This window comes from Raphanus sativus, chromosome 6 (genome assembly GCF_000801105.2).
Source record: "Raphanus sativus cultivar WK10039 chromosome 6, ASM80110v3, whole genome shotgun sequence".
NCBI classification, from domain to species: Eukaryota; Viridiplantae; Streptophyta; class Magnoliopsida; order Brassicales; family Brassicaceae; genus Raphanus; species Raphanus sativus.
The window spans coordinates 34287440-34301779 of record NC_079516.1 but is presented as its reverse complement, the minus strand read 5'-3'; the positions used below and the strand labels follow the sequence as shown (position 1 = coordinate 34301779).

At 38.1% G+C, this 14340-nt stretch overlaps 3 protein-coding genes across 4 annotated transcripts; 2 read left to right on the top strand and 1 right to left on the bottom strand.

Annotated features, from left to right (window-relative positions):
* The first annotated feature begins 1097 nt into the window (after window positions 1-1097).
* On the top strand, window positions 1098-1507 carry LOC108808298 (uncharacterized). Its single transcript, XM_018580467.1, has 2 exons — window positions 1098-1410; window positions 1470-1507. Exons 1-2 carry the CDS (start codon window positions 1098-1100, stop codon window positions 1505-1507), a joined length of 351 nt encoding a protein of 116 aa, XP_018435969.1.
* Window positions 1508-7715: 6208 nt separating this feature from the next.
* Window positions 7716-8527, top strand: LOC108811221 (uncharacterized). Its single transcript, XM_018583265.2, has 2 exons — window positions 7716-7885; window positions 8013-8527. The coding sequence occupies exons 1-2, from the start codon at window positions 7761-7763 to the stop codon at window positions 8401-8403; spliced, it is 516 nt and encodes a 171-aa protein (XP_018438767.1). The 5' UTR covers window positions 7716-7760; the 3' UTR covers window positions 8404-8527.
* A 1480-nt stretch (window positions 8528-10007) lies between these two features.
* Window positions 10008-11485, bottom strand: LOC108808297 (UPF0725 protein EMB2204-like). 2 transcript variants are annotated; one of them, XR_008935197.1, is made up of 6 exons: window positions 11318-11485; window positions 11048-11207; window positions 10920-10972; window positions 10684-10848; window positions 10517-10603; window positions 10008-10433 (listed from the first exon to the last, which is right to left on the bottom strand). XR_008935197.1 is itself a non-coding variant. In XM_056987974.1 (5 exons), the coding sequence occupies exons 3-5, from the start codon at window positions 10861-10863 to the stop codon at window positions 10149-10151; spliced, it is 552 nt and encodes a 183-aa protein (XP_056843954.1). In that variant the 5' UTR covers window positions 10864-10972; window positions 11048-11207; window positions 11318-11485; the 3' UTR covers window positions 10008-10148. The 2 variants fall into 2 exon arrangements, 1 of the variants encoding a protein (XP_056843954.1); XM_056987974.1 differs by having other exon boundaries at window positions 10684-10972.
* Window positions 11486-14340: the final 2855 nt, after the last annotated feature.

Here is a 14340-nt window from a genome sequence, read left to right as displayed (position 1 = left end):
GGATTTTGAAAATTCTTAAACCAATAACAATGGATTATATTAAGATTTTTGAAATCTAAGAACCAATAACAATGGATTCTCAAAATTTTCAAAGTTCATGAGAATTCTATTACCAATAACCCCCTAAGTATGCTGTAAAATACATATACAAAGAAAAAGCAAACAAATTCGTTGGTTAAATAAAAGATGAATGACTATTTGAAGAATTTTCAAAAATACAAATTTGAAAGTACCATTATTCATCTTTACAATCAGTAAAAATACATTTTCAAAATAACCTTATTGATTAGAAAATTAAAGACTTTGTTTTATATGCTTTTCAGAATTCTAACTTTAAACCCTAAACCTTAAATCCTCAACTCTAAACCCTAAACTTTATACCCTCAACTCAATACCCTAAATCTTAAAACCTCAACTCTAAACCTTAAATCCTCAACTCTAAAACTTAAACCCTAAACTATATACCCTAAATCTTAAAATCTTCAACTCTAAACCCTAATTTGAGAGGTATAAATGTTTTTACCCTTCATTAAAAGTGATTGGTAAAAGTGATTAGGGTAAGCATGAAAATGGTACTATGAAAATTGTATTTTAAACAATTTCTCCTATTTCTTATGGAATTAAATCTTGTTGTAAAGCAAGTCACTAAATTACAAGATTGGTCTGCAATAACAGTGACTTGCATTATTTTACATTATCATCATTAAGCATCTGAATTAAGTTCTATTAGCATTCCTTTTTATTATAACGGGGAAAATTGTCGTGTATCTTAAGGCACCCAGCTCCGTTAAATATTTGAAAATCAGACGTGAAGATCTAAGTCATACGTATGTCTTGTTCTTAATATGAAGTTAAGATGTGGTTCAACCCGAATTGTGTGATTTATTTACGGGATAAGGTTTTCAATTTATATGTTGAATACTTTTTTTTGTTAAAGGTATGTTAAATACTTAGAGCATCATTAACTAAAATATTCAACCAGATGACTATCTACCGGTAACCGCACTCGCAGTTGGGGGCAGCCACAGTACTGCATTTTCTGTGGTGAACCTGATGAGACCAGAGATCACCTATACTTTGTTTGTCCTTACACATATATGGTCTGGCTAAAGGTGGCTGGGAATTTATTTGGAAGAGATCCTGTTCCAGACTGGGACACGACACTAACGCACATGCTTACTGGTTTCTATGATCGCCTCACCTTCATACTCTTGAGGCTGGCCCTGCAAGTCACGATATACTCTATCTGGCGTGAGCGCAACGAGAGAAAGCATGGTACCGGAAACAAATCAGTAGACCAGCTAGCAAGGCTAATAGACAAGACCATAAGGAACCGCATCACTTCCCTCAAGTACGCCCTCAACCCGCAACTACAAGGACTGATGATTCGCTGGTTCGAAGCGCATGACAGTATAGTTTAATATCTGAGTTTTTGACTTGGCTTTTGTTTCTATTCTTTTATTCTTTAGACAAACTCTATAGCTGTACAGTTTCTCTCTTGAAGTGATCAATAAATTTAACATTTCATCAAAAAAAAAATATTTAACCAGAGGTGCTTATTCTTTTTTTTTTAATATTTAAAGTGGTAAAAATGATTAAGCACCTTCACGCTTTACATCTTAATTAAGCACCAACACTTCCTGCTTCCATCTTTTATGTATTATTATTTTTTTTAATCTGAAAACCACTAAGAACCCTTCTTAAGCTACTACATTAATGATGCTCTTATATTTGGTTGATTTATGAATTGGATTTGTCATTGCTGACGTATTTAAAAAAAAATAATAACAATGTGTGTACATAGTTTGTAATGTGTGTACATAGTTTGTAATGTGTGTACTAGTGATGTAGATAGATGTTTGACATATTTGAGAAAAACTAGTGATGTAGATTAGATGTTTGACATATTTGAGAAAAAAATTTAAAGACTAAAGATTCTCAACTAATTAATGAGAAATGCGGAGTTGGCGTAGTGGCAAAAAGAGTGCTAGTAATCTTCAGCTTCTCGGGTTTGATCCATGCTGGGGTTCATTAACAAATGCAAAGTTTCCTGGCAAAAAAATTAAAACAACTTTTTTTTTTTTTTGTAAACTGCTTTCAAATTAAAACAACTTTTACGAGAGTTCATTAGCTCAACTAGTAAGGATCATGGCCATTATATCAGAAGTTCACATTTCGAATGACCACTGTGACAAAACTAATATTACATGATGTTTTTTCGAACCTGGTAAATTAGAGATTCAGTCTAAACCTCTTCGTAATGCAAGAAAAAAAAAATCTCAACTAATTAACACCCATATAGAGATAATGATGAGATATAAGAGATAATGACATAACTTGTATTAGATATACTCATATCCCTGTACTATAGGAATCTATAGACTCTCGATACCTGTATATATACCGATCTTGGTACATGAATAACAACAACACTTTCACATTATTATATGGTATCAGAGCAATACGATCTCTGACCTATTCTCTAACGCTTCCGCACTCTATTGATCTATACTTATCATGGCTTCTACTACTTCATCTTCTACCTCTACCAACACCGAATCGGTTACTTCATCTCCTACCACCGAAGCTCTTACTTCGGATTCTATATACTACCTCCATCCCTCGGATAACCCTGGATCCTTGATCACACCTGTGATACTTAAAGGAGACAATTATGCTGAATGGGCTACAGAGTTTTGGAACTCTCTCCAAGCCAAGAGGAAAATAGGGTTCATAGATGGCTCCATACCTAAACCGTCCTCGAACCCTGATCTTGCTCGTTGGATCGCCTCCAACTCCATGATAGTTGGATGGATCCGCACCTCTATTGACCCTACGGTTCGATCTACTGTAAGCTATGTACCTGATGCTCTGCAACTTTGGGAATCTCTCAAGAACTGTTTCTCAGTCAAGAACAGCATACATAAACATCTTCTCGAGAACGAAATCACCAACTGCAAGCAAAACGGTGATTCTGTTCTTAGCTACTACGGTCGCTTGTCCAAATTGTGGGAAGAGATTCAAAGCTTTAAATCTTCTCATGTTTGTACCTGCGATGCTTCATCTCACATTGAGAAAGAACGAGAAGATGCAAAGGTCCACAAGTTCCTCTTCGGCCTTGATGAATCTCGCTTCAGCTCCATTCGTTCTCAGATCATTGATGAAGATCCATTACCAGACGTTAATGTTGCCTACTCCCGCGTGATTAGGGCGGAACAACACCTCCTTTCTATGCGCGCTACAGAACACAAGCAAGATGCCATCGGTTTTACTACTAAAGTTGACTCTCCACCTGCAATGAACCGAAGTCGTGATCCCAACAGATCCTGCACGCACTGCAATCGTACATGTCACGAGGCTTCTGAATGCTTCTTACTTCATGGGTATCCCGATTGGTTTAAAGAACAGAGCCGATCTTCTCCTCAATCTCAGCGCGGTCGTGGAGGTCGCAATAGCTCTATTAGTGGTCGCGGACGTGGTCGCTCCCCCACAACTCGTTCTGCACCTAACACTATGTCTGCAAACTCAGTAGCATCCTCGGATCAAATCTCGGCCCTGATCAGCCTCCTCCAGAATCAACAGTCTCAACTTTCTACGGAACGTATGTCGGGTAAACCATATATATCTGATGTTTTCATTGATACAGGGGCGTCTCATCATATGACTGGCGATCTCTCACTGCTTCGTGATGTTCATGAGACCTCCCCTTCGATGGTGAAATTCCCTAACGGTCGTACATCCAAATCAACAAAAGTTGGAACCTTGTCGTTGAACTCACAGTGCTCTCTACTAAACGTGTTATACATTCCGGATTTTGATTACACTCTCATATCTGTTTCAAAACTTCTTAAACAGACTGGATGTATCGCAGTTTTTACTGATGCCTTATGCTTTTTGCAGGACCGTTTCACGAGGATCCTGATTGGAGCCGGTGAAGAACGAGAGGGTGTGTATTACTTTACGAGAGTCACGATTGCACAGTCAAATCGCACTGGAAAAGACAGAACATCTTCTTCAGTACTTTGGCATCAGCGTCTTGGACATCCCGCCTTTTCTACTTTGTCTTCTCTACCGGTTTAAATAGTTTAGATGGCGATTTTTCTCATTCTGATTCATGTGATATTTGTTTACTCTTCAATCAAACTCGTGAGGTTTTCAAAGAAAGTTCTAATAAAGCAGTTGCACCTTTTGATCTTGTTCATTGTGATGTTTGGGGACCATATCGCACACCTGCTTCTTGTGGTTCAGTTTACTTTCTTACCATAGTTGATGATTACTCAAGAGCTGTATGGATTTACCTTATGCTCGAGAAATCAGAAGTTGCCTCTATACTCAAAAACTTCTGCGCCATGAGTGTTCGTCAGTTTAGTCGCCAAGTGAAAACTTTCCGAACAGATAATGACACTGAATTCATGGTTCTAAAAAGTTACTTTTGCCAGGAAGGAATCCAGCATCAAACCTCTACTGTGGATACACCACAACAAAATGGAAGGGTTGAGAGAAAGCACCGTCATATTCTTAATGTTGCTCGCTCTTGTCTCTTCCAAGCTCAACTACCTGTAACATTTTGGGGTCAAGCCATTCTCACAGCCGCTCACCTTATAAACCGCACACCCACCAAACTCCTCAATGGCCTAACTCCCTACGAACTACTTCATGGTTCTCCTCCTAAACATGACACTCTACGAGTCTTCGGGTGCTTATGTTATGCTCAACGGCGACCTCGTTCCTCTGATAAGTTCACTGCTCGCAGTCGCAAATGTCTCTTCGTCGGATATCCATACGGCAAGAAGGCATGGAATGTGTACGATATTGAGGACAACGTGTTCTTCACGAGTCGCGATGTTGTTTTTCTTGAAGATCAATTCCCTGGACTTCCTTCCCAGCAAGACCATCTGATACCGCCTCAACCTAACCCCATATATGATGATCTCCTTCCCTTACCATCCCCTGTTCAGTCCACTACTACTGCTCCTACTTCCCAAGATACCTTACGAAACACGTCTCCTTCTAGGATCCCTCCTACTCTAACCACTCCTGCTGAAACAATTCTCCCGACTTCTACCACTACAGTATCACTACCAGAACCTAATACTACGACTAACGCTCCTACTCCTCCTATAACTACTACCTCTACTACAACTCCTCCTATCACTCCTGCCCCAAATACTACTCCTGACGCCTCTACACCTCCCATCCCTACCTCTCCTCTTCCTTCTCCGACTACTACTACTGCTGTTGAACCGGCACCTGCTGAACCTTCTTCTCATGGCCTTCCTCAAGTACTCGGACGTGGTCATCGTGAGCGCAAACCTTCTGTTCTGCTTAAAAACTATGTGGTCAACACTGTCGAAAATAATACACACACTCTCGCTCATCCCGACTCCACTCTGGCCTCGTCTACGGTCTCAGGTAAAACCCAATACCCGATTGCAAACTATGTGTCTGACGCTAAGTTTTCGCCTAGTCACAAGGCATTTGTTGCAGCTATTACCTCTGCCGTTGAACCACGAAACTATGCAGAGGCTGTTGAACTAGAAGAGTGGCGAGACTCTATGGTTGACGAACATGATGCTCATGTTGAAAACGGCACATGGGACGTTACAACTCTACCTCCTGGCAAGAAGGTGATCGAAAGTATGTGGCTCTACAAAATTAAATATCACGCCAACGGAAAACCTGCACCTAACAAATCCAGACTCGTTGCGTGTGGTAATCGTCAGCGTGAAGGCATCGACTACACATACACTTTTGCACCTGTTGCTAAATCTACTACGGTTCGTACACTCTTGAAAGTGGCTGCAGCTAAACAATGGGAAGTGCACCAAATGGACGTTCACAATGCCTTTCTCCATGGTGACTTGAAAGAATAAGTCTATATGAGACTTCCTCAAGGGTTCCGAGGCTCTGATCCCACTAAAGTGGCTCGACTTAGGAAATCTATTTACGGTATCAAGCAGTCTCCCCGATGCTGGTTCTCCAAGCTCAGTACTGCTCTTCGTGTCGTCCGATACTTAAAAGGATGCCCTTCTCAAGGGATTATGTTATGCTCTGACTCTGACTTGCTCGTCACGTCTTACTGCGACTCGGATTTGAGTGCTTGTCCTCTTACTCGCCGGTCGTTGAGTTCCTACATCGTTCTCCTTGGCAACTCTTCTGTCTCGTGGAAGACTAAGAAACAAAACACAGTCTCTGCATCGTCTGCCGAAGCAGAGTATCGGTGTATGGCTTATACTTTGCGTGAACTAAAATGGATGAAACACATTCTCTCAGCTTTTGGCATTTCCCATAAGAGTCCAATGCGTCTGTTCTGCGACAGTAAATCGGCCATTCACATTGCTCAGAACCCAGTCTTCTATGAACGTACCAAACACATCGAGAATGACTGTCACCAAGTACGTGACGCTGTTGAAGAGAAGCTTATTACTACAGAACATATCTCTACCAAAGAACAACCTGCAGATCTTCTCACTAAGTCGTTGCCGACTACTACATTTTCATATCTCTTGTCCAAGCTGGGGATCGTTGACATCTATCCTCCAGCTTGAGGGGGGGGGGGGGTTATAGAGATAATGATAAGATATAAGAGATAATGATATAACTTGTATTAGATATACTCATATCCATGTAATATATGAATCTATAGACTCTCGATACCTGTATATATACCGATCTTGGTACATGAATAACAACAACACTTTCACATTATTATAACCCATGCCTGAAGTTGTGTTTCTAGGTTTATGTACTCACATAAAAGAGTTTAGGCCTCCAAAACTAATTTACTTTTCTTATCGAATTTGTAACTGTTAACACTAACACTTCATACTCGAAAGACCCGCCAACCAATATTTGAAACCGAGATATTCTAACCAAGCTAAACCTCTGGCTACGACACCGACATTCAACAACTTTAAACAGAGCAAATGAAAACCTAGGAAGGGGAACCAATAGCTCTAAGAGAACCCGGGAGTTATCGCCAAACCATAGTGTATTGACACGACAAAAGAGCTTTCGTCAAAGATCAAGCATGTTTATTATTTCTTCATCAAATTATTTAACCAAGGGAAATTCTTGAAGTCACAATTTTCAAGTAGAAGATTTGAAGGAAGTTTCTTGAAATTTCCATCTCCAAGCAGGAGATTTGGTATAGAATATGCTGACTAGACATCAAAGTCCGTCTCTTCTTGTATAAGGAAGGAAAGTGTAGATTTATCTGGTCCGAAAAACTTTCCTTGAACAACAGATCATACATTAGGATTCATTGTATAAGTTCTAAGATGGACGAAACAGCTATCAACGAAGTAACCGTATACCACAAGGACATGGTGATTCCAATTTCCAATATTGGAAGAAATCGACAATCTGTTAATTGATTTTGATTGCTTCATCTTTCTGTATGGATTAAGTATTTTTTTTTGATGAATATGATTTTGGTAAATGTTTTTTTTTATATATATAAGCGTTTGAAATATTTTGGAATTAATACAGGTAAAGGAATTTATTATTGCCATGTTAATCATACTTGAAAAAAGGTTTTTTTTTTCTTTTGGGGAACCTGTTTATTTAAATGAAAACGCAGCGTTATGGCTCTTAAAAGTCTTCTTTCTCTTGGTAGACAAACAAAAATCTACTTTGATGTCTTATCCAAATTCAACCAATGAGCATGCAGATATAAATTGCAATACATCCCACTCTATCTTCTATTAACGTCTACCATTTTTTTTGTTACTCTGCTTTTACGCAAACTTGGATTAGCTATGTCACACTCACTCTCTCCTCTCTTACCGGCTGCTCACGCCGGCAGCATCTCCTCTCCATCACCGCCGTCATCACGGCCACAGACTCCTCCCATCATCCTCCCAGTTCCACAAACTAATCGCAGGTAATCGTTTATGTCTGTCTTCTATCTAATCATAATCTTTATGGAATATTTTAGTTTTCTTTTTTAGTTATACAATGTGAAATTGGTAACATAATCATGCATTAATAATTATCGACTACCTATTCAGGGCAATTGTGGTGGGATTAGGCAGTGTACTATGGAGTTGGAACGCTCTGAACGGTAAGGAGGAGGCAATGGCGGCAGCAAGACGGCCGCCTCCACCACCCGCCGTTGAGAAGAAGGATCCGAATGTGAGTGGAGTTCAGGCTAAGGTTTTAGCGAGCAAGAAGCGTAAAGAGGCAATGAAGGCTTCCATGTCTAAGCTTAGAGAGAGAGGCAAATCTGTTGTTGATGAAGAAAAACCATCTTCATCTTCTCCATCTTCTCCTGTTGTTGTTAAAGATGAGCCAACTCCTCCTTCTGCTGCTCCTGTTGTTGTTAAAGATGAACCAACTCCTTCTGCTGCTCCTGTTGCTGTTGAAGCTGAACAACCTCTTTCTTCTGCTTCTGATCAATAGCATCCAAGCAAAAAGGTCTAAACCTTTCTAGTTATCTTCTCTACCAAATTTTATCCTATCATGTTAATTCACACTACTGTACTTCAATTTATTATTCACACTATTATCAGTAATTTATCACAGATTTGATAAAAAATGAAATATCTGTACATGGTTCAACAAGTTAATCGGATAGGTCTTGAAGGTAGTTCATGCGGTAGTCAATAGTCATACACTAAAACTAGACTTCATCTAGATAATAATATGTAGCTGTGAAACCATCGTTCCATAATTTTAACGGAAATATCACACTGTGACCGCCTCGATCATCATGGCCTGGATGTTTCCAGTGCACTCCACCTCTCTGTCGTATCTGGGATCATTTGTCCAGAACTGAACCAACAGGGTAGCCGAGTTCCAAGAATACATCCGAGAGACAAGAAGCATGAGTACGTAACGGACCCTCTCGCAGGCAGCCTCTTCTTGATAGATCTGATAACTTGCAAAAACTTCCATTCCTTTGCTTGTTTTAAGAATCAAAGAGTTTATTTATGTACCTTTAATTCCTTTGTTTGTTTTAACTCTTAACTCTACTTTTAGTCTGTATCACTAATTTCCTAAATTCTCACACTTGTATAGAATCATGTGCCCATGACAGCGTGGATCTTGATTTTAAAGAACATACAATGAGCTTACAACTTGATTTAATTAAAAGCAATGACTCACACGACTAGTACACAATGTAAAATCATACTTAACGACTAGTCCTTTAAAGGTTATGTAGATGGTTGCAGAATTGGAACTGAGCGGTGGTGAGTCCTCGGTAGTTTCTATAGCCGCTTTCTCAATCTCCAAATTGGAGAGAAACCCCTCCTCCTGCAACAACAACAACAACAGAGGTTTTAAAGTCAATCAAGACAGCATGTTAGTTAGAAATAGAAGCCACTTACATCTGCATAGGACCTATCATTTGCAAAAACGACGAGCTCTAGATACATACGCATCCAATCATTGTCGAGCAACTCTGATCCCTCCACCTGCATATTTAAATGGAACATATATCACACTTGAGGAAAACAAAAAATGATGATATGTGTGAAACAATTCTTACCAAGTAAAAATCTCCGAAAACACATCATCTGAAGGCCAGTTAGGCAATCGATCCATACCTGCTGGGCGAATGAAAGGCTCTGTGGTATCTCCTATATTCATCATTAACAAAAGTATGGTTGAATCAAATTCAATACAAGAAAAACAAAAAAGACAATTCAGTTTTTTTTTACCTTTCAACTGAGCAAACCACATCTAAAAACCCATATTGCCGTTTCATCAACTTGCACCTCAAAGATTACTTGCTCGTTCACTAGTTGAGCTACAAACACCAAAAGGAAACAAAACTGTTAGTCCTTGTTGCTACAGTTACACTGAAATGAAAACAATGAAGCTAACAGAGAATAATACCTCAGGAATTTTGATTGTCATTTTCTGCCGGTCCATAAAGAGATTGTGAGGCTTAAGATGATATGCAAATTGACAAAGTTGGGTTTTATCTTTAGATCAACTTGCTTAAGTAGCTTTTGTAAACTTAATTGCTTTGTAAATACCACAAGAAATTTTACTTAATCTACTAAAACTGCGACCAGACAATAAATACATAGCACAATGTTATTCAAATACAAACGCATAAGTAAAACACAGAAATAGTTATATTATTACACCAAAGTCGAAGATACCAAATCTAAAAAACAAAACAACAGATAGTGGCCCTAAGCGCGGACTCTGCTTAGGTGATAAGCAAGGCGGCGCTCAAATATACTCATAGGAGCCACATAATCTTCACCTTTCCATAAGTCACCCTTGACAGCCAAGCATCCTGTAACCTCATTGAACACGCTTTTGATTATAGCTCTCTGTTCAACTGACTCATCAGCACCATCAACAGCCAATCCTTTAAAAGCTATATAGAGGACTGAACTTTTGGCCTTGAGCGGAGTCTCCTCGTCAGTTTCTATAGCCACTTTTACAAACTCCAAACTGGAGACATCAATCCCCTGCAAGAAAGGAAAGGAGATACTTCTGAAACAAATCCATCAATTATAGTGCAAAACAACAGAGAAAAGAAAACAAGATTTACCTTTGGCAGTTTCACAAATTTTAAACAAAGAACAAGCTCGAGGTACAAACGAATCCAGTGGGTGCTTAGTAACTCTGATTGATCCACCTACAAACACATATCTCACACTTGTTTTTAAAACAATCATGAAACAAAACAAACAAATAATGAGAAACCACCACTATTACCATGTAAAACCGTTGGATATCAACATCTGAAGGCCAAGCAGGCAATTCTCCACGCACTGAACTGTCTGTGAGAGTCGGTGTTGCCGGTGCGGAGGTGTCACCGCTAATCCGGGCAACAGAACAAACGACATTCAGACATGCATACTGCTTTTCATCAACACGAACCTGAAAAGTTTGCATCCAACAATAAGTATCTGTAGCACGAGCAGCCAAAGTGATGAAGAAAGAAGAAGCACCCAGAGCCCCGCTTGTTGAATTTGAACAAACTATGTAGCTCGAAGTTTGTACCCTGAGGAAAAAAAAAACTGAATGTTAGCACGCACTTATCTCAGGAGATCGATCGAAATATAAACTAGTTTTATACCTGAATCAAATTGTAACGATGAAGACCAAGTTTCCCGTAACACTTAAACCTTCCAACCAAGGGGATAATTACGGGAGTTGAGACCTTCGCAATCAAAGGATATCATCTGTCCAGACATAACATTACCCACTGGTCCTACGATACCTTCAACGTCAAAACCCTAAAAACAAAGTAAACATAAAAGCAATGAAACAAAGTACTAGATAAAATATGAAAGGATTAGATTCAGTTCATGGGATAATGATAAAATAGACTGAAAGAACTAAATACCTCGGATTCAGCTACACGACGCCAATACTCACTCAAAGCACGCTGAAACTCCTTTTCGTTGGAGTCGACCCGAAAAGACGCCATTATCTTCGTCGTCAAATTCTAGATCGAGGGAACTGATTTCCTGCGCCTTTATATCTTTTTATTCATTTCTCGTGTGCCCGTGCTACGCACGAAAATCTTCTTTCTTTACAAATAAATTTTAGTTATATATACACACATAGGTTACATGTGTAAAATTTAGCACAAAAAAGTAAAAGTAAGCATAAAATTTTAATTACTGTATATCTGTTAAAAAAATTTATATATTTATATAAACTAGGCGTTGTGCCCACTCAAGCGGACCTAATCATTTTACAATTACTAATTAAACTAGATGATAACCCGTGCCTTGCACGGGATGAGATTATTTTTAAGATATTAAGAAGTTAGGTATGTTTATTTTGGATATCAGTTTAGTTTCGGGTTGTTTTCGGATTTTAAGATCCTATGATATAAATACATTCTAAATTCATATTTTTTTCGTTTGTTCGGTTAAAATGGTTGAGATTTTTGGGTTTTTATTGATAAACTAAAGACTATTTATATTTGTTTAGTTTCATGTTCTTTGAATTTTAGACAATTCTAATGTAAACCAATTGTTTCATATTATAAATTATGAACAAATTCATAATAAAATCAATTCATTTCATTACAATTTGGTTAATGGTGAAATAAAGATTTTTAAATAATAATATTCTATATTACGCCTGATTTAGAATCTTCACTTGCGGTGAATATTTAGTTATATAAGTACTAACTTTAATATGCATATTTGTGTGTATGTAAATTTTTTAAAAAGTGTTTCATCGCTATACATATAATGTTAACTAATATTGAAAGAAACATTTGTTGATAAAACAAATGAAAGTTTCAATTCTTAAATTAAAATTAATTAAATATAAAATATACTTAGTCATTACAAAATATATTTTTTAAATAATGACAATAAAATTATATACATAAACCGTTGTATAAAATATATACATAAACAATAACATTAATACATCTACATATTGAGCCTGCTGAGTTTAATTCTTACAATGTGTTAAACATAATCCCAATGAATTTTTAACAATCAAGCATTATGTTTCAACATTTATTTTTCAATTTGGCCTGCGTAAAACATCTTCACAACCTACGAAATAAAAAAAACTCGAAACTTAGACATATTTAAATAAAGAAAACAAAATTAATAAAATTTATTTAGGTGAAGAGTAAAGATGTCTACATTGGAGTCGAGAAAAACTATTTCAATAGTTAGACCACCACCAGCAGAATACTGCTTCCACAAACGAATTATCTTAACCATAATCTTCCACATTGACTTGAATAGTTTTAAATATCGCAACCATTATAGGAGAATGAGATAAACTTGTTAAGGTTTCGGGTGTAGTGAATGAATAATATTATGTGGAGCAGCAAGTCTTATATAGGTTTACTAAACCTAATTCAATAAATGTGGTATCTTGGTATAATATTGTATTAAATGGCAAATATTTTTACCTTGCCAATCACTCTTAGATATATAAATTTCCATAACAAAAAAGTGAAATATATGTCATTTAGTTATCAATTTACTTTGCCAATCACTCAAAAAATATAAATATTGTAAAAACGTTAATGCTAGCCGGTTTAATTCGGGATGGGTAGAATTCATTGATATTGGTTTAAAAATCTTAACCATATTATTAAAATTCACGTGTAATAAAATTGTAGTATTTCATTCGCTTTAAAATTCACGTGTACTACGTGAGAATGACTCGTAAAGCATGTTTGACAATGGGTGACTGTAGTAAAAACTCTTATAGTTTGTATAGAATGTGTTATCGTTTGTGTCAAACTGTTATTGTTTGTGAAAACAAATGCTACAATGTCATTCATTGTCAAGAAAGGAACAACATGTCTACATTTCTTATAGGCAATAATACCATGTCTATTACAATAGATGAAGCCTGCAGTAATAACTCTCATTGTTCGTGTAAAAGAATTGGGTTTGCATTATCTTTCTACTATTAATAATGCAATAGTTTGCTTCTTCTTTATAGACCGTTGATGCTCGAATGTTCTCCTCTGCTTCTCTTCTCCGCTCTGTTTTTTCCTAATAAACGTTCAAGTACGCTGCAAAGTAAGTATATCATCAAGGCTCACACTCTCTAACTTCTCTACATTCTTAGCTCAATTAGATCTCTATATTTAATATTATTAAGCCATTGAAACATTCCAAGGAGGAAACTGAGAGGGATGGTTAATCCTCTCTTGGCAACAAAGTTACAATGGCTTTAGCGAATCCCTATTCTCCTGACAGTTCTATCAACGCATCAGAAAAGCAATGATACTCTCGAACCGGACAGTTCTATCAACGCATCAGTGCATATATCAACTGCAGCTGCTGTCCTCTCACTCCGGTTCTCCTCCTCCTCCCGTAACCGGTTTATCAACTTAACATGTTCTTCTTTCAGAGTCTCTAACTCTTCTCTCTCTCTCTCTCTCTCTCTCTCTCTCTCTCTCTCTCTCTCTCTCTCTCTCTCTCTCTCTCTCTCTCTCTCTCTCTCCCCTCTAACTCTCCCAAAATGCAGCCGCTGTCCTCAAGACTGCAAACTACTAAAGAACCCGGGTCGGATCCTCCATGGATGCGAATCAACCCACGGGTCGTTATCCGAGCAAGGCTGGCAATTCTCTTGACCTTCTTCCAATTCTCTTGGTCTCCACAACGTGGCTCACTTGAACCCGAAGAGTCCTGCTTATGATCTCTTGTCCAAGATGCTGGTCTGAAGCGTATAACAGCCTCGCAGGCGTTGGAGCATGAGTACTTCAGGATGGAGCCTCTCCCGGGGAGGAACACGTTTGTAGCGTCTCAGCCAATGGAGAAGAACGTGAATTACCCTACTCGTCCTGTTGATACGAACACCGACTTCGAAGGCACGACACACATCAACCCGCCTCAAGCGGTGGCGGCCGGAAAACGTGGCGGGAGGTCATGG